General features: G+C 43.6%; 2 protein-coding genes across 3 annotated transcripts in view; one reads left to right on the top strand and one right to left on the bottom strand.

Moving 5' to 3' along the window:
• The first annotated feature begins 3,654 nt into the window (after positions 1-3,654).
• On the top strand, positions 3,655-13,133 carry EFCAB9 (EF-hand calcium binding domain 9). The gene is given in 5 exon segments (XM_010373317.2): positions 3,655-3,790; positions 9,198-9,346; positions 10,328-10,504; positions 12,983-13,093; positions 13,095-13,133. Coding segments are annotated over 5 exon segments (612 nt in total).
• A 6,281-nt stretch (positions 13,134-19,414) lies between these two features.
• UBTD2 (ubiquitin domain containing 2) overlaps positions 19,415-27,783 on the bottom strand; it is a 75,481-nt gene continuing 67,112 nt past the window's right edge. For both annotated transcript variants that reach the window (XM_010373318.2, XM_030927860.1), the window contains exon 3: positions 19,415-21,977. In XM_010373318.2, coding sequence (XP_010371620.1) covers positions 21,580-21,977 — 398 coding nt within the window. In that variant the 3' untranslated portion in view covers positions 19,415-21,579. The remainder of the gene's footprint in view (positions 21,978-27,783) is intronic.

The raw sequence follows: 27,783 nt of genomic DNA, 5'->3' as shown, positions 1-27,783 counted from the left end.
TAGGTTTATTTGTTTTGTTTTGTTTTTGAGATGGAGTTTCCCTCTTATCACACAGGCTGGAGTGCAATGGCATAATCTCAGCTCACTGCAACCTCCGCCTCCAGGGTTCAAGTGATTCTCCTGCCTCGGCCTCCTGAGTAGCTAGGACTACAGGCACCCACCACTATGCCTAGCTAATTTTTGTATTTTCAGTAGAGATGGGGTTACCCCATGTTGGCCAGGATAGTCTTGATCTCTTGACCTCATGATCTGCCCACCTCAGCCTCCCACAGTGCTGGGATTACAAGCGTGAGCCACCACACCCAGCCTAATTTTTGTATTTTTAGTAGAGATGGGGTTTCACCATGTTGGCCAGGCTGGTCTTGAACTCGTGACCTCAGGTGATCCTCTGGCCTCGGCCTCCCATAGTGCTGGGATTACAGGTGTGAACCACTGTGCCTAGCCTTTAGCTTAATTTAATTTAATTAATATTTATTTATACATTTATTTATTTTGTGGAGATGGAGTCTCGCCCTGTCACTCAGGCTGGAGTGCAGTGGTGTGATCTCGGCTCACTGCAACCTCCGCCTCTCAGGCTCAAGCAATTCTCCTGCCTCAGCCTCCCAAGTAGCTGGCACTGTAGGCGCATACCACCATGCTCGGCTAATTTTTGTATTTCAGTAGAGACGGGATTTCACCATGTTGGCCAGGGTGGTCTCAAACTCCTGACCTCAGGTGATCCACCCATTTGGCCTCCCAAAGTGCTGGGATTACAGGTGTGAGCCACTGTGCCCAGCCTATTTTTTTATTTTCATTTATTTTCTGGGGGACAGAGTCTTGTTCTGTCGCCCAGGCTGGAGTGCAGTGGCTTGATCTCAGCTCACTGCAAGCTCTGCCTCCCGGATTCACGCCATTCTCTTGCCTCAGCCTCCCAATTATCTGGGACTACAGGTACCCGCCACCACGCTGGCTAAAGTTTTTGTATTTTTAGTAGAGACGGGGTTTCACTGTGTTAGCCAGGATGGTCGCGATCTCCTGACCTGGTGATCCGCCCGCCTTGGCCTCCCAAAGTGCTGGGATTACAGGCATGAGCCACCGCGCCCGGCCTCCTATTTTTTGAGACGGGGTCTCGCTCTATCACCCAGGCTGGAGTGCAGTGGCACAATCTCAGCTAACTGCAACCTCCACCTCCCAGGTTTAAGTGATCCTCCTGCCTAAGCCTCCTGAGTGCCTGGGATTACAGGCACGTGCCACCATGCCCAGCTAATTTTCGTATTTTTAGTAGAAATGGGGTTTCACCATGTTGGCCAGGCTGGTCTGGAACTCCTGACCTCAGGTAATCTACCTGCTTCTGCTCCCAAAGTGCTGGGATTACAGGCATGACCCACTGTGCCCAGCCTCATTACTGGTTTTTAGTTACTCTTATGGTTATTGGTTGATTAAAGTTTTAAATTCCTTCATAAGTCAGTTTTTCTAGAAAAATTATTCTCTATATCTCTATATCTTTTTTTTTTTTTTGAGACGGAGTCTTGCTCTGTGGCCCAGGCTAGAGTGCAGTGGCAGGATCTTGGCTCACCGCAGCCTCCACCTCACAGGCTCAAGCAATTCTCCCACCTCAACCCCCAAAGCAGCTGGAACCACAGACACGTGTCACGTGCACGGCTAACTTTTGTCTTTTTAGTAGAGATAGGTTTTCACCATGTTGGTCAGGCTGGTCTCAAACTCCTGACCTCATGATCCACCCACCTCGGCCTCCCAAAGCGCTGGGATTACAGGCGTGAGCCACCATGTCCGGCCTCTATTTTTTTTTTTAGATGGAGTCTCGCTCTGTCACCCAGGCTGGAGTGTAGTGTCACAATCTCACCTCACTGCAACCTCTGCCTCCCAGGTTCAAGCAATTCTCCTGCTTCAGTCTCCTGAGTAGCTGGGATACAGGTGCCCACCACATTTTTGTATTTTTAGTAGAGATGAGGGTTTCACCATATTGGCCAAGCTGGTCTTGAACTCCTGACCTCAAGTGACCTACCTGCATCGGCCTCCCAAAGTGCCGAGATTACAGGTGTGAGCCACCGCACTCGGCCCTATTCTATGTATCTGTATCTGTGCTGTCCAGTGTGATAGCCACTAACCATATGAGACTATTAAGCACTTGGAATGTAACTAGTCCAAATTGCGATGTGACATATGTAAAATACACACTGGATTTTAATTTTTTAAAAAAATGTTGAAATTGAAATAATATTTTGGATATATTGGGTTAGATAAAATGTTATTAAATTCAATTTTATTTGATCATTTTTGCTTTTTAAAAATGTGATGACCGGGCACGGTGGCTCACGCCTGTAAATCCAGCACTCTGGGATGCCAAAGAGGGTGGATTGCTTGAGCCCAGACATTTGAGACCAGCTTGTGCAATATGGCAAAACCTCATGTCTACAAAGAGTGCAAAAATTAGCTGGGTGTGGTGGCACATGTCTGTGGTTCCAGCTACTTCGGGGGTTGAGGTGGGAAGATTGCTTGAGCCTGGGCGGTGGAGGCTGTAGTGAGCAGTGATCGTCCCAATGTACTCCAGCCTGGGTGACAGGGTGAGACCCTGTCTCAAAAAGAAAAGGGCTGGGCACAGGGCTCACACCTGTAATCCCAGCACTTCAGGAGGCTGAGGCAGGCGGATAATCTGAGGTTGGGAGTTCGAGACCAGCCTGACCAATATGGAGAAATCCCATCTCTACTAAAAACACAAATGTAGCTGGGCGTGGTGGCACATGCCTGTAATCCCAGCTACTCGGGAGGCTGAGGCAGGAGAATCATTTGAACCTGGAAGGCAGAGGTTGCGGTGAGTTGAGATTGTGCCATTGCACTCCAGCCTAGGTGATAAGAGTGAAACCCTGTTTCAAAAAAAAGAAAAAAACAAAAAAGAGGCAGGGTGCGGTGGCTCATGCCTGGAATCCCAGCACTTTGGGAGGCCAAGACAGGGGGATCACAAGGTCAGGAGATCGAGACCATCCTGGCCAACATGATGAAACCCTGTCTCTACTAAAAATACATAAAATTAGCTGGGCGTGTTGGTGGGTGCCTGTCACCTGTAGTCCCACATACTCGGGAGGCTGAGGCAGGAGAATGGTGTGAACCCGGGAGGCGGAACTTGCAGTGAGCTGAGATTGTGCCATTGCACTCTAGCCTGGGTGACAGAGCAAGACTCCGTCTCAAAAAAAAAAAAAAAAAAAAAGAAAGAAAACTTTTTCTGTTTGGCATTGTTATACTGTAGTTATTCTAGGCTCTTTTAGTACTTTTCCATGTGTTTTTCAAGTTTTCTTGTTTCTAATAAATGATTTAGGCTATAAATGTTCTGAAAACCACTTGGGCTGTGTAGCAGTTTTCCTATGCAGCACATTCTCTCATTCGTTTCTGAACAGCCTGTGGATCTCTTTCAGAACTGATTGTATTTTAGTGACACGAGGATAATCACATTACCAAGAGGTTTCGGACAACAGATATCTATCTATAGCATAGCTGGAAAAATTAAGCAGCAGCAATTTTAATTTTTGACTGTTTCCTCTGACGTGTTTACCTTTACTGCTGCCAGATCTCACACACCCTATCCAACATTCTACTTCTGAGGCAGGATTCTGTATTCTATTTCTGGTTGCCAGAGCCTTCAGTTTACAGAGTCCGAAGATGAGACTGAAGCAAGGATCGTTTCTGTGGTACCTCTATCTGGACAAAATATACTGTTTATTATCCGTGAGAAACGTGAAGGCTTTGGCGGAATATTTTCACATTCTGGATGTGCACGGCAAGAACACCTTGAATGGTCAGTACTTTCAGACATGTCTCCTCTGGGTCCTTACCTGGGTTTTAGCTAATGTGCAGGAAAACTTGCAGAGCCAGAAACTATTTTGTTAGTACTTTTTTTTTTTGAGATGGAGTCTTGCTCTGTTACCTAGGCTGGAGTGCAGTGGCGCAATCTCGGCTCACTGCAATCTCCGACTCCAGGGTTCAAGCGATTCTCCTGCCTCAGCCTCCTGAGTAGCTGGAATTACAGGTGTCTGCCACCACGGCCGGCTAATTTTTCGTATTTTTAGTAGAGACGGGGTTTCACCATGTTGGCCAGGCTGGTCTCGAACTCCTGACATCAGGAGATCCTCCTGCCTCGGCCTCCCTAAGTGCTGGGATTACAGGTGTGAGCTACTGCACCTGGCCTGTTAGTAAATATTTTATCTTCTAGTTGAAGCACAGAGAGAAGTTGCCAACTCAGAATTGACATTGGGGACAGTTCAGCTGGGAGGAGAAAATTGCAGACTCTGGTGGAATCCTGGCTCCACACCCATTATTCCTTGGTGATGTGGATAATACAACATCACCCTCTCTAAGTCTCATTTTCCTCATCTAGAGGTGAGGCTTCTCATAATGGAGTCCATCTCATAGTTGGAAAAAAAAAAAGATAATGAGATAATGTATGGCAAATGCTTAGCACAGTGTCTGATGCATCGTAAGGACTTAATAAGTGTTTGTTATTATTCTAATTATTATTCTTGGGAGCTGAGCCCCGCTCAGGCACTAACTCTGGAGACCCCTCAGCAAGACTCTTCTTATCTGTCATGGTGACGTTTGAATCTGATGAGCTGCAGGGTCCCTTCTACTCACTGGTACTTGTGAATGACCAAAAAAAAAAAAAAAAACAAAAAAAAAAAAAACTGCAGATCTCAGCCGTGCTTGTTGAGTTCACACACTAATAGACGTCCAATTAAAACACTTTAGGTTATTTTTAGGACTGAGTATAAATAAGGTATCCTATCCATTCACTCGTTCTGACCTCAGAGAGAGAAATGTCATTTGTGAGTAAGGGGTTCCTCAGTCATGATTTTAAGGAGCTCATTCAATTTTTAAAAACAATAAAAAGAGGACACCTTCTTTTTCTCTTTACATAGAGATCTACATACAGTGCGTTGCCAAATCTTCGCAATAACCCTGCCCTAGATAAGGCAGCTGCAGGGGACCTAACTGTAAATAAAAGGCTGAGATGGAAATGCTGGGCTCTCTGCCTGCAAAGCCCACGCTGAGTCTTGCTGGGATACTTGAGGAGTCTAAGCTCCCTGGTAACCAGATCACTCCCTGCTGATACAACACCCAGGAGGTAACGCCATGCTCATGTCTTCTGGTCACAGAGGGACTGGAGAGTGACCTGGAAGGGGGAAGGCACAGCCTTAATGTTTGCCTTCCTGTGGGAGAATGACTTAAGGCCTTGGAGACTTGGGTGAGCCAGAGTCCGCCGGTTTCAAAACAGTCTTTATTTATTTATTTATTTGGGATGGAGTCTTGCTCTGTCACCCAGGATGGAGTGCACTGGCCCAATCTTGGCTCATTGCAGCCTCCACCTCCCAGGTTCAAACGATTCTCCTGCCTCAGCTTCCTGAGTAGCTGGGACTACAGCTGTGCACCACCACTCCAGCTAATTTCTGTATTTTTAGTAAAGACGGGCGGGGTTTCACTATGTTGGCCAGGCTAGTCTTGAACTCTTGACCTCAAGTGATCCGCCCACTGCAGCCACCCAAAGTGCTGGGATTACAGGCGTGAGCCTCAAATCACTCTTTGTTAAGTAGTCACTAAGTTGCACCTGGAAACATTTCTCAAGGAGCAACTACACAAACATCACTGTGTATACATGTGGTGTGTTGTTTCCAGGTGCTCATATCCAGGGAGGTGTGGAGAAGGAACATCAAGAGGCGGTCAGAAGCCCCCAAATCATGACATTGTATTGTGACTCCTGATTTGCTCTGCCTTTAGCTGGCTGCAGTTGGGACTCCACATTACACAGATATGTTTTACGTATTCAGTGGAGACTTTTTTTTTTTTTTTTGAGACCCAGTCTCGCTCTGTCGCCTAGGCGTGATCTTGGCTTACTGCAAGCTCCGCCCCCCGGGTTCCCACCATTCTCCTGCCTCAGCCTCTGAGTAGCTGGGACTACAGGCGACCGCCACCATGCCGGGCTAATTTTTTGCATTTTTAGTAGGGACGGGGTTTCACCGTGTTAGCCAGGATGGTCTCGATCTTCTGACCTCGTGATCCACCTGCCTTGGCCTCCCAAAGTGGTGGGATTACAGGCGTGAGCCACCGTGCCTGGCCTTTTTTTTTTTTTGAGATGGAGTTTCACTCTTGTTGCTCAGGTTGGGGTGCGATGGCGCGCTCTTGGCTCACTGCAACCTCTGCCTCTTGGGTTCCAGCGATTCTCCTGCCTCAGCCTCCTGAGTAGCTGGGATTACAGGCATGTGGCACCACATCTGGCTAATTTTGTATTTTTAGTAGAGATGGGGTTTCTCCATGTTGGTCAGGCTGGTCTCAAACTCCTGACCTCAGGTGATCCTCCTGCCTCGGCCTCCCAAAGTGTTGGGATTACAGGTGTGAGCCACCGCGCCTGGCCAATGGAGCCATTTCTTATGCAGGAGATAGTTTCTGTAATTAGTGAGTAAGGGGAAACACATGCAGATAAATGTAAAAATCCCTTGTTACTGTAATTTGTACATACAACTGTAGACAGCCACACACCACTGTTTAAGTGTATTGCCATGTTTGTTTTTTTCATCTTTTATTCATGATTAATGAGTAGAATGGCAGGCAAAAAACTTCTATGTACTTGGTAATGCAACAAGATCTTGTAAATGAAAACAACAAAAAAGAAAACAAAAAACTTTCCAGTTTTTAAAGAGTTTTTCAGTATTTTTTCTTCTGAATGTATGATTAAATATGCATTAACTAATGCAGAAAGAGCTTCACCATGGGAAAAACACCACGGTCAGGCAAATCCACACTCGAATCCCAGCTCTGCCACTTACTACGTGAAGCATAACTTTTTTTTTTTTTCCTTGGAAACAAAGTTTCACTTTTGTCGTCTAGGCTGGAGTGCAATGGCACAACCTTGGCTCACCACAACTTCTGCCTCCCGGGTTCAAACAATTCTCCTGCCTCAGCCTCCCGAGTAGCTGGGATTACAGGCATGCGCCACCATGCCTGGGTAATTTTGTATTTTTAGTAGAGACGGGTTTTCTCCATGAGGTCAGGCTGATCTCCTCCCGACCTCAGGTAATCCGCCCGCCTCAGCCTTCCAAAGTGCTAGGATTGCAGGCAGGAGCCACTGCGCCCAGCATGAGGCACACCTTTGCTGCTCAATGTGTGGTCCTCACATTAGCCGCAGCCACATCACCTAGGAGCTTGGAGAAATGGGCAGTCTCAAGTTCCATGCCAGATTTATTCAATCAGAATCTGTAGTTTTACAATATCCCCCAAGTGTATCCCCATTACAGTATGAGAAATGCTAATACACACTAATTGATATTTGAGACTTACTATAAAGGGTATTGTGTCTGGAGTTGGTTCCTTCTGGTGGGTGCAAGTGGTCTCCCTGACTTCAAGAATGAAGCTGCAGATGCTCGCAGTGAATGTTACAGCTCTCAAAGGTGGCACAGACCCAAAGAGTAAGCAGCAGCAAGATTTATTGTGAAGAGCAAAAGAACAAAGCTCCCATAGCGTGGAAGGGGACCCAAGTGGGTTGCCACTGCTGGCTGGGGTGGCCAGTTTTTATTCTGTTATTTGTCCCTGCCCACATCCTGCTGATTGGTCCATTTTACAGTTCTGATTGGTCCATTTTACAGAGTGCTGATTGGTCCATTTTACGGAGTGCTGATTTGTCCATTTTACAGAGTGTTGATTGGTGCATTTACAATCCTTTAGCTAGACACAGAGTGCTGATTGGTGCATTTTTACAGAGTGCTGATTGGTGTATTTACAATCCTTTAGCTAGACATACAGCGCTCATTGTTGTTTTTTTACCCAATGTTGATTGGTGCATTTACAATCCTTTAGCTAGACACAGAGTGCTGATTGGTGTGTTTTTACAATCCTCTTGTAAGACAGAAAAGTTCTCCAAGTCCCCCACTCAACTCAGGAAGTCCAGTTGGCTTCACCTCTCAGTATGATGCCACTTTCTCTGTAGGGTTATCAGGATTTAGTGAAATGTGGCATTTAAAGTGCCTAACATGGCTGGGTGCACTGGCTTACACACACACATATATATTATTTTATATATATATTATTTTATATAAATATAATCTTAGCAGTTTGGGAGGCAGAGGCAGGTGGATTGCTTGAGCCCAGGAGTTCGAGACCAGTCTGGGCAACATAAGGAGACCCCATGTCTACAAAAAATTAAAAAATTACCTGGACATGGTGGCATGCACCTGTGGTCCCAGCTACTTGGGAGGCTGGGGTGGGAGGATCATTTGAGCCTGGGAGGATGAGGCTGCAGTGAGCTATGAATGTGCCATTGCACTCCAGCCAAAAAATAAATAAAAAATAAATAAAGTGCCTAACACATAAGGTGGTAAATAAGGTTTGTTCTCTTCCCCCTACAGCCAAATGCATTTGCTTTATACAAGCATGAGGCATATCAAGGCGTTTATAGATGGGGAATGACTTTTATTGTTGTTTTTGAGACAGAGTCTTGCTCTGTTGCCCAGACTGGAGTGCGGTAGCACAATCTCGGCTCACTGCAACCTCTGCCTCCTGGGTTCAAGCAATTCTTCTGCCTCAGCCTTCTGAGTAGCTGGTACTACAGGTGCGTGCTACCACGCCTGGCTAATTTTTGTATTTTTAATGGAGACAGGGTTTCCCCATATTGGCTAGGCTGGTCTCGAACTCCTGACCTCGTGATTCACCTGCCTTGGCCTCCCAAAGTGCTGGGATTACAGGCATGAGCCACCGCGCCTGGCTGAGGGGGAATGATTTTTTTATTCCTCAAGGGAAAGGCTCAGGAAAAATGTCAGCATCTCCAAGAAAGTGTTCTCAGTCCCCAGTGAGAATTAAGCTCTCCCTTTCATACATGAGGAGCACTCTGTGCCCGTTTTGTATGTTAGCACTTTGCCTTTTATTAGTGCTGTGTGCACATCTGTCTGCTCCATGCAGTGTGAGCTGCGGGCAGGAGCCAAGCCCTGTCCACGATCTCATTCTCCACAACTCCAGGTCCAGTGCTTTTCCACAAGCTCAAGGGCAATGAAGGTTTGAGGAATTGTAGAAAGTACAGTGGCAAAGCCAGAAACAAAATGTTACCATCATTCTTCCTAGATCAACAAGCTTCCAACATCACTACCGTTTATGTGGCTTCTAGCTGTTTAGCATTTTGGAGCTATATTCAAATAACACATCTCCTCACCTGTCCACCTTAACAGATGTGCTGTTCTATCACTTCCTTCATCATGTGACTGACTTGAAAAAGGCACAGATCAACATTGTGTTTGACATGCTGGACTGGAACGCTATGGGCGAGATCGGCTTTGAGCAGTTCTACATGCTGGTGTGTATGCTGCTGGCCCACCAGGCAAGTAACCGCACAGCTGCTGCCACCCTCTTGCTAATGGGAACACTGAATTAGGAGTACATGTTTTCTTCCTTTCACTAAAAAGAGGAAGATGGGTGGTGGGGAAAATGAGTTTTGGTTCCCGAATGATTCAGGTTTTTCAACAGCCTCTCCCTGCTGCAGCCCCAGCCTCTTGGCCGCCCTCCTACTCTGCCCCTCCTCATAGAGGACAGATGTGGCCCATCGCATCCCTTCTTGGCATTCCTTTCCTCACTCGCTCTAGCTGGTGATTTTCAGAGAATCACCAGCTAGCTTGAATGCCTCACTCCTTCGGAGGTCTTTTCTTACCATATATACATTTCCAGTATGTACTTACCCAGTTCCTTTTTTTTTGAGACTGAGTCTCGATCTGGCCCAGGCTGGAGTTCAGTGGCGCGATCTCGGCTCACTGCAACCTCCACCATCTGGGTTCAATAGATCAAGTAGCTGGGACTACAGGTGCACACCCCCACACCTGGCTAATTTTTTGTATTTTTAGTAGAGATGGGGTTTCACCATGTTGGCCAGGCTGGTCTCAAAGTCCTGACCTCAAGTGATCTGCCCGCCTCGAGCCTCCTGAAGTGCTGGGATTATAGGTGTGAGCCACCGCACCCGGCCTCAGTTCCCGTTTTTTTGAGGGAAGGAGGTCATCATTTTATCACCCATGCCATGATGTTTTACAAGACTTTCACTGAACGTAAGGAAATGCATTATGGTAACCCGACTTCTGTCTAGCAGAATTGATCATTACAGGTGGCAGAATTCAAGTTCCTTTCGAATGCAGACGCTGAAGTGAGACTTCCTGCATCGATGATAGAACCCTTTCAGCCCTGAGCTTCTGATTTTCTCTTTTGCTTTTAGCTCTCTAGGGAAGGGGCTGGTGAAGATACGTCTTGAGGAAACAAGTTTAGAAAGCAGCATCGACAACCCTGTTGCTCATCTCACCTATTTCTCTCGCAATAGAACCATTTGGAAGGGCAGTTTATGTATCGTCATTCCCGGCCTGTCTTTGACTTGCTTGACCTGAAAGGGGATCTGAGAATTGGTGCAAAAAACTTTGGAATGTACAGATTTCTCTTCAATATTCACAAACAGGAACTCAAAGATCTCTTCCATGACTTTGACGTTACAGGTGACAATGTAAGTACAGATCCAAAATGTGGCATCTGTGTGGCAGCCTCTTTCCTTCCATAAGCAGAGAAAAATGTCTTACTACATACAGATGGGAGAGGAGGAGGGCGGGAAAAACCTAGTCAAATAAGCATATTGCTTGGCACTAGGATCAGAAAAAAACTTAAGAGACTTATGGGCCCTTGAAGAGAAAGGGTGGACTAACTGCTCTATCATGGCCAGGCTCAGGGGCTCAGCCTATAATCCCAGGACTTTGGGAGGCGGAAGCGGGAAGATCACCTGAGGACAGGAGTTTGAGACTAGCCTGGCCAACATTGTGAAACCCTGTCTCTACTAAAAACACAAAAATACAAAAATTGGCTGGGCGCGGTGGCTTACGCCTCTAATCCCAGAATTGGGAGGCTGAGGTGGGCGGATCACCTGAGGCCAGGAGTTTGAGACCAGCCTGACCAATAGGGAGAAACCCCATCCCTACTAAAAATACAAAATTAGCTGGGTGTGGTGGCACATGCCTGTAATCCCAGATACTTAGGAGGCTGAGGCAGGAGAATCGCTTGAACCCGGGAGGTGGAGGTTGCGGTGAGCCAAGATCATGCCATTGCATTGTACTCCAGCCTGGGCAACAAGAGGGAAACTCCGACTTAAAAACAACAACAACAACAAAAATTAGCCCGGCGTGGTGGCAGGCGCCTGTAATCCCAGCTACTCGGGAGGCTGAGGCAGAAGAATCGCTTGAATCTGGGAGGTGGAGGTTGCAGTGAGTCGTGATCACATCACTGCACTCTAGCCTGGGGGACACAGGGAGACTCCGTCTCAACAAACAAACAAACAAACAAACAAAAAATGCTACATCATATAATATGGATACAAAATTATACTTTAGAGGAAATTTAATAACATGGTAGTCGTTTGGTGTTGGGGGAAGAGTTTGTAGATTTGAATTAAACAGGAAGAGATTATATGATGAATGAGAGCAGCTGAGCATAATCCTAAGGGCTGGGTACTGTGGTGTACACCTGTAGTCACAGCTCCTTGGGAGGCTGAGAAGGGAGGATCGCCTGAGCCCAGGAGTTCCAGGCCAGCCTGGGCAGCATAATGAGATCCTGTCTCAAAAAAAGAAATCCTAAGAGAAAGCTATGGTGAAGAGAGTTAATTCTGCCTATTTAAAGAGGAAATCCACATTGGGGAAACAAGTGGCAGCTAAGGTTGAAAACAATGATCACACTGTGAACAACATTAGATGCCAGCCTGAAACCTCTGGACTTGACATGGTAAAGGTCGGTGAAAAAAGTAATTGCGGTTTTTGCCATTGAAAGCTGGCAGGCTGGGGCCGGGCGTGGTGGCTCACGCCTGTAATCCCAGCACTTTGGGAGGCCGAGGCCGGTGGATCACGAGGTCAGGAAATCGAGACCATCCTGGCTAACATGGTGAAACTCCGTCTCTACTAAAAATACAAAAAAATTAACTGGGCATGGTGGCGGGCGCCTGTAGTCCCAGCTTCTCGGGAGGCTGAGGCAGGAGAATGGTGTGAACCTGGAAGGCAGAGCTTGCAGTGAGCCGAGATGGCACCACTGCACTCCAGCCTGGGCGTCAGAGCAAGACTCCGTGTCAAAAAAAAAAAGAAAAGAAAAGTAATGGCAAAAGCCGCAATTACTTTTGCCTTTTGTACCAACCTAATAGAAGAAAGTGACCTTTGTGCTGGGCACCATGGCTCATGACTGTAATCCCAACACTTTGGGAGGCTGGGGTGGGCGGATCACTTGAGGCCAGGAGTTCGAGATCAGCCTGGCCAACATGGTGAAACCCTGTCTCTACTAAAAACGTAATTAGCCAGGCATAGTGGCACATGCTTGTAAGCCCAGTTACTCAGGAGGCTGAGATGGGAGAATTGCTTGAACCAGGGAGGCGGAGGTTGCAGTGAACTAAGATCACACCACTGCACTCCAGCTTGGGTGACCAAGTGAGACCCCGTCTCAAAAAAAAAAAAAAAAAAAAGAGGCCGGGTGCAGTGGTTTACGCCTGTAATCCGAGCACTTTGGGAGGCTGAGGCGGGCGGGTCATGAGGTCAGGAGTTCGAGACCAGCCTGACCAACATGGTGAAACCCCATCTCTACTAAAAATACAAAAATTAGCCAGGTGTGGTGGTGTGCATCTGTAATCCCAGCTACTCAGGAGGCTGAGGCAGGGGAATCGCTTGAACCTGGGAGGCGGAGGTTGCAGTGAGCCGAGAGAGCACCACTGCACTCCAACCTGGGCGACAGAGAGAGATTCCGTCTCAAAAAAAAAGGTGACCCTTGTTCCTTTAGCATCTACAATAGACTATTCCTGGGTACTCGACTACAATCAGACTACAATTATGTCCCAATTACCAAGTGTCTTTAATTTTCCAAGTTTTAAAAATAAAAATGAATACAATCCTGCTATCATCTGAAACAAAGTATCAAGTTTTTCCTGAAATAATTTTTCTTCCCCCCCCCCAACCCAAAGCTTCTTAATTATCAGGAATTTAAGTTGTATACAATCATCTACATTGACAAATTACAGAGGAGGCAGAAAACAGAGGAGAAAGAAAAAGGAGACAGAAAAAGGAGAGAGAACGAGAAGTCTCTACTCAAAAAGAAAATGTCACATCAAGTAGATGTAAGCCGAAAGAATCTCTTGGAAAAACATGGGATCTGAAAGTACAGAACATGAACATTGATGAAGACTGTTAACATGTCTAAAAATAAATTCAGAGCATCAAAGTGGGTATCTTTATAATGTTTTTTTTTTTTTTTTTTTGAGACACAGTCTTGCTGTATCGCCCAGGTTATAGTGCAGTGGCATGATCTGGGCTCACTGCAACCTCTGCCTCCTGGGTTCAAGTGATTCTCATGTCTCAGTCTCCCGAGTAGCTGGGATTACCACCATACCCAGCTAATTTTTTGTATTTTTAGTAGAGATGGGGTTTCACCATGTTGCCCAGGCTGGTCTCAAATTCCTGACCTCAAGTTATCCACCCACCTTAGCCTCCCAAAGTGCTGGGATTACAGGTGTGAGCACTGTGCCCAGCCAAGTTCTGAATTTTAATAACCTCTTGACCTCACACAGAACTCACAATAATGTAATGTGGAATAACCACTTTCATTTTGTTGACATGTCTCAATTCTGCTGCTGCTTTTCAGATCAACCCTGATCAATAGCTTCCTCTGTATTCAACTAATTGCTAACACAACATACTGGAGCCAGGTAGGTGAAAAAAGGTGCAGCTTTCCTGGTCATTAGTGGTCCAATAGTCTCCTACTTCCTAGGCTAAGGCCACGTAGGTGACTGAGATTTCAAATTAGCCAATGGTGAAGTGCTCCAACCACACAGTAGTTGACATTTAAGGATATGGAGGCTATGTTCTTCTTAGAATCTTAATGATTCTGAGTTAAGTACTTAAACAAGTGTACCAAATTTACTAGGGTAAAATAATAATAATTATTTTTTGAGACCAAGTCTCGCTCTGTCACCCAGGCTGGAGTGCAGTGGCGCAATCTCGGCTCGCTGCAACCTCTGCCTCCCAGGCTCAAGTGATTCTCCCTGCCTCAGCCTCCCGAGTAGCTGGGACTACAGGTACACGCCACCATGCTCGGCTAATTTTCGTATTTTCAGTAGAGACGGGGTTTTACCATATTAGCCAGGTTGGTCTCAAACTCCTGACCTCGTGACTCACCTGCCTTGGCCTTCCAAAGTGCTGGGATTACAGGCGTGAGCCATCGTGCCTGGCCCGGTAAAATAATTATTACATGCCCTTGCATAATTTTAATTTTTTGATGCCTTGAATAATTTAAAAATATTTTTTGGGATGGGACTTATGACCCTCTCTACCCAACTGTACTGTAATGTTATTGATGACAGCTACCATATTATCATGTGCTTGCTATGGGTTAGGTAGTTCTTTAAATGCATGATTTATTCTTATGGCCCTATGAATTAGGTATTATTATCCTCAATGTGCAGATGAGAAAATTGAGACCTAGAAAGATTAAGGACCTTACATATAGCTCGCAAGAGGGAGGACCAGGATTCAAATTCAAGGTCAATTAGATGCCTGTGCTTAGAGCCAGTATCTGAGTAGCTCATTTTAGTTTCAGCAGATTCAAGTTTTAAGCTGGGATTTCATTGGCTTGGAAATCTATTTTGCACAATGTTATCAATCACCACATCTCCTGCTACCACAAATTTCTCAAGAAAGAAGTTAAATACAGCTCAAAAAATAAATACAGCTCATTTACTATAAACCAAGGATTTCTTAAGGATACATTAAATAATATAACTGGCCTTAAGGAGTTCCATGAGTTCCAAAGTACTTAACATCAAAAATAGAATTTAATTACACTTTGTCAATGTGCAACAGACCAGAATACTGCTTATCTAAGATTGTCATTCATAAGTTAAACTTGTAAATAACAGCAAATAATTACTATCTCTCTATATTTAATAGACATGGGATTTTGATTTCATGCTTTCAAGTGTGACAAACGTACTTAGCAGCCAAAACTTCTCTTCCCCACAATGGTACCAGAAAAACAAACACAACTCAAGACACTTGACCTCTGATATAGGGATAATGGTATGTATCTCATGAAATTGTGAAAAACAAAAAGATGCAAGTCATCTCACAACAGTGCTCTTCCCTTCCTTTGATTTGGTAGAGTTTGCAATTATTCTCCAAGGAGAAACTCTCTGGCAAGCAAGTATGGACACTACTACATCTACCCACTGTACTGAAAGATGAGCACTATCTGGTCAGAAAATGGCAGCTACAGATTAGCCATAGTTCCAAAGTGCCCCTCTAAGCTCATCTTGGTATAAACTGTTTCTGCTTCTTGTGGCAGCCTCAATGGCTTTTGCCACCAGATAGCCTTGGGATCTAGGCATGGTTTTGGGAGAAGAAATTTCAGTGAGGTTTCAGGAAGGCTTCTCTCTCCTATCTTCCAGAGGGGTCCTGAGATATATAAAGGGTAACCATGGCTGGGTGTAGTGGCTCAAGCCTGTAACCCCGCCACTTTGGGAGGCTGAGGTAGGTGGATCACTTGAGCTCAGGAGTTCGAGACTAGCCTGGGCAACATGGTGAGGCCCTGTCTCTATTAAAAACAAAACAAAAGGGTAACCATGGATATGTATTTTTTCAGACATGGTCTCTCAAGCAATGAAAATACTATACTCTTTATTGTTTCAGGATGGGGGCAGGGAGAAAAGATGGCCAAAGATAATAGGTACATATAGGTACTGATTTAGGGTAATTTAAAACCACATCAAATGACTGAAGTTTCAGGAATGAGCAGTTTTGTAAGTTTTCCCCTCCACTCTGGAAACCATTAGGGTGGCTATAAAAGGTATAATTAATCAACTATCAGTTTTTTGGTTTTTTTTTTTTTTTTTGAGATGAAGTTTCGCTCTTGCTAGAGTGCAATGATGCAATCTCAGCTCACTGCAACCTTCACCTCCCAGTTCAAGTGATTCTCCTGCTTCAGCCTCCTGAGCAGCTGGGATCACATGTGCCCGCCACCGCGACCAGCTAATGTTTGTATTTTAGTAGAGACGGGGTTTCACCATGTTGGTCAGGCTAGTCTTGAACTCCTGACCTCAGGTGATCTGCCTGCCTCAGCCTCCCAAAGTGCTGGGATTACAGGTGAGTCACCGTGCCCAGCCCAACTAGCAGATTTTTAAAATGTTCTTCCTTTTAAGAGCATCTTCCTAAACTGGATGCTTCTAGAATGGTATCAGTAAACTGAGCATCTCTCTGAATTGCTCACACTGAAACTTAATGTCAAAACGAAAATTCAAATGCACAATTTCTGTGATATTCTTTTGGGACTTAGTAGTACGATTTATAAAACAATCTACTAATGTGCACTTTAGGATTTTTTTTTTTTTTTTTGAGAGTCTCGCTCTGTCGCCCAGGCTGGAGTGCAGTGGTGCCATCTTGGTTCACTGCAAGCTCCACCTCCCAGGTTCAGGCCATTCTCCTGACTCAGCCTCCCGAGTAGCTGGGACTACAGGCGCCTGCAATCACACCCAGCTAATTTTTTCATATTTTTAGTAGAGACGGGGTTTCACCGTGTTAGCCAGGATAGTCTCGATCTCCTGACCTCGTGATTTGCCTGCCTCGGCCTCCCAAAGTGCTGGAATTACAGGCATGAGCCACCGCGCCCAGCCACTTTAGGACTTTTTCATAATTACATTTTATGATAAAAAATTTTAAATGTGTTTGTAGGTATGTGTTAGATGCTTCAATGTAAGTTTCACTATTTCCACAGTGAATTAGCCCATCAGATTATGCTTTTAAGGGTAGAGTTTACTAGACAATGTATATTTAGGTATGTTTTTGGATGGTACCAACACTCTGTATTATTACTATGTCACAGTTGCACTGAAACGTTTTGGTCAACCAAGTGTGTTCAGGTGGCCTCAGCCTTGGGGCGAGAGCAGCACCTGCAGAGGTAGAGGAATGCAGGCCTAATGGGAGGGAGGGCTTACCCAGCTACAGTTTCAGCCCAGGCCAACAGACTGGTTCCTCCACAATCTACATCCACTACAAAGAGGGAAGACATTTGGAGGAAGCTAACCATAAATAAAGTGAGATTATTTATTAGGTTGGTGCAAAGGGAACTGCAGTTTTTGCCACTGGCAATAAAAGCATTAAACGCAATGACAAAACCGCAATCCCCTTTGCATCAACCCGACATCTTCCACCAGTCCTTAGAGTTCATGTCTCATCATCTTAAGCCTCATACTAAAGACAATGATTAGAAAGAGACAAATGCACTATGCTGACATCCGCTGAGTGGGACAGTTACCCACCTTCGCAGCCTACAGAATCAAGAGGATCAGACGAGCCACAAGAGGCCCAAACAGACATCACAGAAGATTGGCTATAGCAAGGGAGGTTATCAGCTTCATTCTTTCCTCTCCATAAGTGAAAACACTAAATTACAGTATTTGAGAGTTGGAGGTGGACACAATGTATATCTGCTAATTTGTCCAATTAATAAGACCATTAAAACACTATAGTGTCTTAAAAATTTGTCATAAAATGAGGATTTTTTTCACATTAATGGGGAAAAGATAGATACAAGTTATTCAGTAAGTATTACCCAGAAAAGTAAGGCAGCTATTTGAAAAAATACATGTGGATTGCTACCCTACTTCTTTCACCAAAATAAATTTCACATAACAATGAAACCAAAAAGGAAACACATGAGAAATATTTTTTAACCTTGGATTGGGGAAACATTTTTATAACCTCAGATTGGGGAAGATCTTTTGAGGTTAAGAAGAAAACCCAGAAGCTGTAAAATAAGAGACTGACAGATCTGACCATGAAAAACTTAAAATTCGCACAAGGTAAATTCCACACAAACAAAAGACGTGGCAACACATGATAGAAAAGAACTAATTCCCTGAATACAGAATGGGTACTCATAAGTCTTGAGTCAAGACCAAAATGCAATAGGAATATGGGCAAACAGAACATTCACAGAAAAAAAAAAAAAAAAAAAAAAGGAAAAAAAAGTGGCCTTAAAATATAGTAAAATGTTAAACTTCACTCATAAGGAAAATACAAAGCAAAACCACAGGACAAAGTTCTTATCAGATTGTCAAAGATCAGAAAGGTGGTCAGGGTGTAGAAAAATTAGAGCAGTCATATTGCTGTAGTATAAGGATTAACTGGTAAAATCGCTTTGGAGGACAAGTCACATAAATCTATAGAATGCAATTCCTATACCTATGTATACACAGACAAAGATCTTACCTATAACAAAGGAAACTCACTGCAGCACGGTTCACAGTAGCAAAAAAATTGGAACAGCAAAGCCTACCAGAATAGACACTGATGTAACTATGGTATGCCCAGACCATGGAGTACCACTGCACCTATTAAGAGGAATTATGCAGATCTAGATCTGTGTATGCTGAATGATCTCTGAGGTTTACCATTTTAGAAAAAAACAGAGTGCAGAATAGTATATGTATTTATGGAAAAAAATGAGGTGGAACGAATATAGCCATATACACTAGAAGGGTGGCTCTCGAGTGCGCCTGCCAGATCAGCAGCAGCAGCAGCAGCACAACCGGGAACTTTCAAGCATGCAAGTTATAGGCCAACACCCAGATCTACTGACTCAGAACGTCTGAAGTGTCAAGCAACCTGTTTTAATAAGCTTCCACGTGATTCTGATGCATGCTCAAGTTTAAAGATACCCAGAAAATGGTCAAAGTTGTTACCTCTGGGGAGGAGAAACAAGAGCGACAGGAGTCAAAGACTCTTTTCACCTTGATATATCTGGATTCTTTTTCCATGGGTGTGTATTGCTTACTTCATAAAACTATGAAGCATCACCTACTTTCCATGAAATGTACCCGGGCTGGAGTAAAATGGCATGATCATGGGTCACTGCAGCCTTGACATCCCAGCTCAAGCGATCCTCCCAACTCCGCCTCCAAAATAGCTGGGACTACAGGCGTGCTCTGTCACGCCTGGCCAATTTTTTAATTTTTAGTAGAGATGGGGTCTCCTCTATATTGCCCAGGCTGGGTCTTGAACTCCTGAGCCCAAGCAGTCCTCGCGTCTTAGCCTCCCCAAGTGCTGGGATTACAGGCATGAGCCACGGCACCCGGCCAGCATGATTCTTAAAAAACAAAAAGAAAAAGAAAAGCACAACCTATTTTAGACCAAGATTTCAATGCAGAAGATGAAGCACATTTATAAATGACCATGTATGACTTGGCATAGCAGAGCCTAAGTTTGGTGATAATGAACCTGTTATTTATTGAGCAAAGGTTTTAAAAAGGAGGAAAACCTTCACAATTCTCACTTAGAATGAGGCAATTACCCTTACATAGAGAGTAAAAACAATTAGAAACCAATTATAAAGGCAAAGACAAAGAGAAAAATTGAACTTTTTTTTTTTTTTTTAAAAAAAAGCACATAAACCCTACGTACTAAAATTATACACATCAAGTACTGGTCCAATCTTATAGCAATCTATTTACAATTAAACAGCACCATGGTTTTCCCATCTAGGTTAGTTAAACATGCCCAGAGAATTGTTATTCAAAGTATATGTTCCTTTAAAATAAAATAAACTCTTAAAAAAGAGAGCTCAAACCCTCAACAAAGACCTTTTACCAATCGATATCATAAATAATGATGACATCACCAAATTTGCTTAAGAAAAAATAGTTTTAAACATTTTTTCTTTTCCAGTTGACAAACTTTGAGAAGTGCTGCTATTCGATGTGGCACACAAATGAACAAAAACTTTGAAGACAGGAGCAGTACACTGAATTACCCTAATATCTCCACCTCTAAACACAAAAAAAATTCTCCTTTGGGATTAATGCTGTGGTCTTTGCTTGAATTTAGATTCAATCATCAGCAAATTTAAATTAGATATAGCCACAATCTTTAAAATGATTACATAAAAATAAGGAAGTAGTTAAAGCTCTCAGAAACGTGATGTTACAATTACAGATTTAATCAGGCTATAGGAAATTCAATACCATTTAAACATTACATTTAAACTAATTAGCAGTTTCATTTTGTCATTAAAATTAATAATGCACTTCACATCCAAATAGGTGTGGAGGGCTGACATTTTCTGACTGAGAACAGCGTTAAGTGCCTTCTTGCCTGTACTTTTCCATCTCATGGATTCTCAGGGGCTCAGTGGTCACATGTCAGCCCCCCTTTCTCACTTATGGAACCAACTTTTAAAAGGCTCCAAATTAAACCTAACTCTTGGCAGCTTTACTCCAGTCATAGTAGAGAAGAATCAGGTTATCTCCCTGGATTTTTCAGTCCCCTAATCTAACTTGCAAAAGACTCTTAATTTGCTTCTTTGCTACAAAAGATGAGGGAGGAAAATTGTCATCTACCATGACTAGAGGTAACAGTGAACTGGAAAGCACTAAGGTATAAAGCAATGTTTCATTATTTGGTCTCACTGCTAATGTTTATGTGACACCAGTAAACTTTTCACACTTAAGAAATTTTGAGTTGAAATTTCCCCTAAAAGATTGAAAATAGGCACAGTTCTCCCAGGCACAGATAGAATAGGCTTTCCTTACACTCCTCCATGCAAAGTGGAGGAGATCATTTACTTTATTAAATTGTAGTGGGAACAGCTATACTTGATTCTGGTGTTTCCTGGCCCAGGAACCATGCATTTGGGGGTTATACTTAGCTATGAAGAGTTCCAAGCAGAATAGATAGATCAATGAAGGTACTATATAGTAGTGAACTTCTAAGCCTGGATATAAAAACGGCTTCATTACATAGACCTTTCAAAATACTTATGCAGCAAGATGACAGCGACCTTTCAACTGAGTATCCGTTGAAAATCAGAGACCTGACTGTATTGACGAAATTATTGCCTAGTGTTCCGGAAAGGTGCCTGCCACTAATGTGCTGGAAGGCACCAAACGTTAGTGTGAATGTAAATAAGGAGCTCGACATGTGGGCTGAGGAAGCAACACTAAAGCACAATTTGTCAGTCTCTTTTCATTTATGGCTAAATATTAATTGAGCTAAGAATAAAAAACCAGAACAGAAGCAACCTCAAATACTGCTCTTTTCAGTTTCCATTAACAAAAAAAAAAAAAAAAAAGAAAGAAAACTTAAGTTTTATATCCATTGTTTATGGTTTCTGGAAATTATATAATTTGATATATTTTTCTTAAAAAATTCTGTATTCAAAAAGGTGCTTGGTGCTGTCCTTCATGGATGCAATGTTTCATTTACAGTCCAAGTCACTGAAATACAGCCATTACATAGTTGTTGAGTGTTTTAAAATAAATGGTTATCTATTTCTTAACTGCCTTTCAAATTAGATATTGTAATTACATGAGTCTCAAAGCCTGGCTCTTTGTGTTTTATTATTTTTGTTGGTCTCCATCACAGATGGAATTTTTCACTGGTAATTCCTCAGAACTAAATCCATCCATAGGGAATTTAGAGCAGTGAAATAAATTTCACGCCGTAGAGTAGGAAATGACAACAATAGCAATAAAAAGGAGCAGACGGATGTGGGAGGCAGCCAACAGGGCTCAGTTCAGTTCTCCACTGGTGTTGGGTTCTGCACAGGTTGGCTCACTATAACCTGTACAACATAGTCCTTTGGGATCTTCAGCTCTTCAAACTTCATTTTGTCAGTGAGAGGTCTGCCAGAAAAGAACCACCGCTGACTACCTGGTTCCACTCCCTCTGCTGCATGCAACCGTCTCTTCATGTGGAATACTGTGTCTGTGCTGCGAACCACAAGCTTGAGGTCTTTGCCTGTGGAAAGGCGCAAACGAAGCTGACATTCATATCCAGAATTGGGTGGTGGCTCAGGAATATCCAGAGTCTCTATGTCGCTCTTTTCCTCTATCATGTTGATTGGTGGTGCCAAGCAATACACTGGAAGCTGATATCTGTTCCCCAGTTCATCATAGCACTCTGTAAGTGCACCTTCAGAAAGAGAAGATATGAATAAGAACTTAATCCTCAATGAATGCATTTTTGTTTATACCTTACAAAATGCTTAAGCTTCTCTTGCTAGCATGGCACTGTAGAGAAAAAAACATAAAACAATGCCAATCACTGTCAGCTGATCATCAATGATGATTATCAAATCCCATGCCCAATTATTTGAGTATTTAATTTTATATTAACCAGATTGCTGATCCTTACCCCACACTCTTCTAAGTCATTTCATATCCATTTCACAATTTCATTAAAACAGAAGTGAAAGCACATACAACTCGAACGTACTACTAATATTATTAATGCTTACACAAGACTTAGATAACATTTAAATTAGGATATCTTTTACAGAAATGAATCCGCTACCTTAAACAAGCAAGCAAATAAAAAAAAATGAATTTCTAAGCTTAACTCACCACAAGTGCTCTACATCAGTTTTCTTTTATTTTTTCTTTTTATTGATACGGAGTCTCGCTCTGTTGCCCAGACTGGAGTGCAGTGGCGCCATCTTGGCTCACTGCAACCTCCGCCTCCTGGGTTCCAGTGATTCTCCTGCCTCAGCCTCCCAAGTAGCTGGGATTACAGGCGCCTGCTACCACACCCGGCTAATTTTTTGTATTTTCAGTATAGATGGAGTTTCACCATGTTGGCCAGGCTGGTCTCCAACTCCTGACCTCAGGTGATCCACCCACCTCAGCCTCCCCAAGTGCTAGGATTACAGGAGTGAACCACCGTGCCTGGCCCTAGAGCAGTTTTCTTAGTGCCTGGACTTCTTTTTTTCTTTTTGAGACACAGTCTCGCTCTGTTGCCCAGGCTGGTGTGCAGGGATGTGATCTCGGTTCACTGCAACCTCCGTTTCCCAGGTTCAAGCAATTCTCCTGCCTTAGCCTCCTGAGTAGCTGGGATTATAGGCACACACCACCACGCCTGGGTAATTTTTGTATTTTTGGGAGAGACAGGGCCTCACCATGTTGGCCAGGCTGTCTCAAAACTCCTGACCTCAAATGATCCACCTGCCTCAGCCACCCAAAGTGTTGAGATTACAGGCGTGAGTCACTATGCCCAGCCCAGTGCCTGGACTTCCTAAATTGAAGCACTTGGCAAGAAGTCCTTAGTCCAGAGAGATCACAAATTAGAGATGATACCTTAGCAGCTGCCACAGATTCATTGCTTATCTATGAGTCTCATTAGTAAAATCACCACAGAAATGACTGAGGTGTTTTATTTAATCCCAATTAGTCTATCTAGTACAGAGAAGCTATGGATTAAAAAGGAAAAACAAAAGGGCTATGACATAACGAGCTAGCTCAGGGAAGGGAAAAAGCACTCATGGTTTTAAAAAAATGTATTAATGGTTAATTTCCTTACAAATCATATGTTGCCCAGGCTGGACTCAAAACTCCTGGGCTCAAGCAATCCTCCTGCCTCCACCTCCTGAGTAGCTGAGACTAGGTGTGTAAACTACATTATAGTTACCAGGACTTCCTTGGGGGAACTTGAAAGCATAACTTTTTTTTTTTTTGAGATGGAGTTTCGCTCTTGTTGCCCAGGCTGGAGTGCAATGGCGCGATATCAGCTCACCACAACCGCTGCCTCCCGGGTTCAAGCGATTCTCCTGCCTCAGCCTCCCGAGTGGCTGGGATTACAGCCATGCACCACCATGCCCGGCTAATTTTGTATTTTTAGTAGAGACGGGTTTTCTCCATGTTGGTAGGCTGGTCTTGAACTCCTGACCTAGGTGATCTGCTCACTTTGACCTCCCAAAGTGCCAGGATTACAGGCGTGAGCCACCAGGCCCGGCCAAAAGCATAACTTAATGAACGTTTTAAAGTTATACATAACATATCCTTTCCTCAAACTAGAATATGATATCAGCTTATTATCAATTTGGATAAAAAAACTGAAATGTCTACCAGATCCAGAACACTGAGAAATGGTTATCAATGAACAAATGAGTTAATGAACCGGTATTTGTGTTTAATGTCAATAGGATGAAAATATAAAGAATGAGATGAAATATGTCAAATGAGTCTGGAATGGTCACCAACCCACCACAGGTTCAATCTGGTCTGCCTAAGTTACATAAGATGTGCTGGGGTGACAGCTTAGTTGGAAAGCAGAACACACACGAATCTTCCCTCTTCTGTGTTTAGCCTCTGTGTATTCACTAATACCATTGTAGAAATGGATCTACTTCAAGCACAGTTGTGATCACTAGCAGTCCCTATACCAGTAACTTCACACTGCCCTTTTCCCTTCTGCCCTTCATCCCAGTGAGTCAGGGTTTAGTTTTCAAATCTCTAGAAGGCAAGAAAGAAAAACTCCATGAAGAGTTAAAGCTGGCTGGTGTATATCTTCTTAATCACGCTCTGCCAGCGCTCAATCCATAATGCTGGAAGTAAGCTATTTAGACAATTACAGAAGCTCCCATATTTCAGTACTTTTAGAAATGGTAATTTGTTTTTATTTAATATGGAATTTTCTAGTTTATTTATTCTTTCTGGCACTTCTTTCTACAAAATTATAATCTGAGTTGTAAATATGCTCTAGTTTTACATTAAACTAAAAATCACACTTCCTGTTTCTAGTCTGGCATGCAAAAAACGTAGAAGTCACCACTCCATCCTAACAAGTAAAAGGCTGAGCAAACTGAAAAATCAACAGATATTCTTAGATCTGTGGGAGAAGTAAGGTCACAGGGCAAACCACTGACCCCAAAACAGGAGACACAGGCAGGCTAATACAGAGAATCACCATTTACCAGAGCAGACGCCCAGGAGCTGAAATCTCTGCAGAACCAGTGCAGGATAGGGAAACCTCAAATGTAACTAAGTGAATTGCTAAAGGCTCAGTGTGGGCAAGTCTTAGAGAGAAAACTCCATGGGGACTTGGTGAAGGGTGTCTGGGGAGAGTGATACTTTCCTGAGTTTTACCTTCTGGACCTCTACAACTTCCTCGTAGTGACAGCCAGAATAATTCCCTGGGTTGGAGGAGGGTGCAAAAGGAACCATTTTTAAATATGCTGGAGCGTTCTGCCCTCAGAAGAAACTAACTAGAGTCTATCCTGCTGGGGTTTTATGGAGCCTAACTAATTTGAGAGAAGAGAAATACCCAGCTCTAGCCCCTTCTAACCATCTTGTCCCACCTAAGGTAGAGACTATGACTGAGCAGCACTGGTCAAGTCATAGTCTTTTTGTGAGGCAGAGGCTCACAAAAAGACTAAAACCTCCACATTACTGAAGGCCCATTTCACACAGCTCCCGTATATTACATCCACCTTTCCCAAAAAATTACAAGATGTACCAAAAGGCAAAAAAACAGTTTTTTAGAGCAAGCACAAAACTAGACTCAGATATGGCAGAGGTGTTAGAATGATCAGACTGGGAATTTAAAACATGATTAATATGCTAATGGCTCTAATGGATGAAGCAGACAGCATATAAGAACAAATGGGAATGTAATAAGAGATGGAAATCCTAAAAAAGAACCAAAAGAAATGCTAGAGAACAAAACCACTGTAACAGAAATAAAGAACGCCTTTGATGGGCTTACTGGTAACTGAACATGAATGAGGAAGGAATATCTGAGTTTGACGATATCTCAGTAAAAATCTCTAAAACTGAAAAGCAAAGACAAAAAAGACCAAAAAACCTTGGGAGGTCCAGGTGGGGGTATCACTTCAGGTCAGGAGTTTGAGACTAGCCTGGCCAACATAGCGAAACCACGTCTCTACTAAAAGTACAAAAATTAGCCGAGCGTGGTGGTGGGCACCTGCTACTCGGGAGGCAGAGGCAGGAGGAACTGCTTGAATCTGGGAGGCAGAGGTGCAGTGAGCCGAGATTGCGCCACTGCATTCCAGCCTGGGCGACAAGAGTGAGACTGTCTCAAAAACAAAAACAAAACAAAACAAAGAAAAACAAACAACAACAACAAAAAACGCAAAAAACCCCATGAAACCCAAAAACAAAAAACCCCACCACAAAACAGAGTATCCAGAAACTGTGGGACAAACCAAACTGTAACATACACATAATGGGAATAGCAGAGAAGAACAAGAGACACAGGAAAAATATTTGAAACAATTATGACTGAGAATTTTCCAGAGTTAATATCAGAAAAACTACACACATCTAGGCATATCATTTTCAAACTTCAGGAAATCAAATATGAAAAAAAAACCAAAACCAAAACCAAAACCAAAACAACCTCCTGGTCAAACATAGTGATTCATGCCTGTAACTCCAGCATTTTGAGAGGCTAAGCCAGGAGGGTAGCCTGAGCCCAGGAGTTTGAGGCCAGCTTGGGCAACATAGGGAAACCCAATCTCTACCAAAAACAAAAAGCCAGAGGGGAAAAAAACAGTTTGCCCACAGAGGAGCAAAGAAAAGAATTAAATGGCTGGGCACGGTGGCTCATGCCTGTAATCCAGCACTTTGGGAGGCTCTGATGGGCAAATAGCTTGAGACAGCCTGAGCTGAGGAGTTCAAAATCATCCTGAGCAACATAGTGAAACCCTGTTTCTACAAAAAATACAAAAATTAGTTGGGTGTGGTGGTGTGTCCCTGTGGTTCCAGCTACTCCGGATGCTGTGGTGAGGGGATCGCTTGAGCCTGGGAGGTCTAGGGTGCAGGGACCTGAGATTGTGTCACTGCACTCCAGCCTTAGCAACAGAAACAGACCTTGCCTCAAAACAAAAACAAAACACACACACACACACCCCAAAAACAGAATTACATATCCAACTTCAACTTCTCAGGAACGATGCAAATATACAGTGAAGTTAAATATCTAAAGCATAGAAAAACCCACCAACCTACAATTCTGTATGCTGTTAAATTATCCTTCAAAACCGAAGGAGAGGCCGAGCGTGGTGGCTCGTGCCTATAATCCCAGCACTTCGGGAGGCCGAGGCGGGTGGATCACCCGAGGTCAGGAGTTTGAGACCAGCCTGGCCAACATGGTGAAACCCTGTATCTAGTAAAAATACAAAAAAAATTAGCCGGGCCTGGTGGTGGGTGATTATAATCCCAGCTACTCGGGAGGCTGAGGCAGTAGAATTGCTCAAACCCGGGAGGCGGAGGTTGTAGTGAGCCGAGATTGCGCCATTGCACGCCAGCCTGGGGGACAAGCGCAAGACTCCGTTTCAAAAACGAACAAACAAACAAACAAACAAAAAAACCAAACCAAACCAAACCAAACCAAACAAAACACTGAAGGAGAAATAATGACTTTCTCAGATAGACAAAAATTGAGTGAATGTGTTGCTCACAGACCTGCCTTGCAAGAAATATTATCAGATCTACAGATAGAAAGGAAAAGCACTGGAGAATAAATAAGTGAAGGTAAAATAAGAACCTTTAAAAACATTTTTTTCTTCTTATTTATTTTTAGAGACAGGGTCTTGCTGTCACCTAGACTATAACACACTGGTGTGATCATAGCTCACTGCAGCCTTGAACTCCTTGGCTCAAGGCTATCCTCCTGCCTTAGTCTCATGAGTAGCTGGAACTACAGGTATACTCCACCAAGCCCAGGTAATTTTTGTATCTTTTTGTAGGGGCAGGGTTTTGCCATGTTCATGTTGTCCAGGCTGGTCTCAAACTCCTGGATGCAAACCTACCTCGCTTGCTGGATTTACAGGCATGAGCCACCATGCCTGGCCCAAGAAGAAATAATAATGTTTAATGTGTATGCACCTAACAGCACAGCATCAAAGTATGTGAGGCAGAAACGGACAGAACTACAAAGAGAAAGAGATGAATCCACTATTATAGTTGAAGCCTTCAACACC

Source organism: Rhinopithecus roxellana, chromosome 3 (genome assembly GCF_007565055.1).
Source record: "Rhinopithecus roxellana isolate Shanxi Qingling chromosome 3, ASM756505v1, whole genome shotgun sequence".
Classification (NCBI taxonomy): domain Eukaryota; kingdom Metazoa; phylum Chordata; class Mammalia; order Primates; family Cercopithecidae; genus Rhinopithecus; species Rhinopithecus roxellana.
Note: the sequence above shows the minus strand (reverse complement) of the source record. Positions and strands in the feature narration are given on the sequence as shown.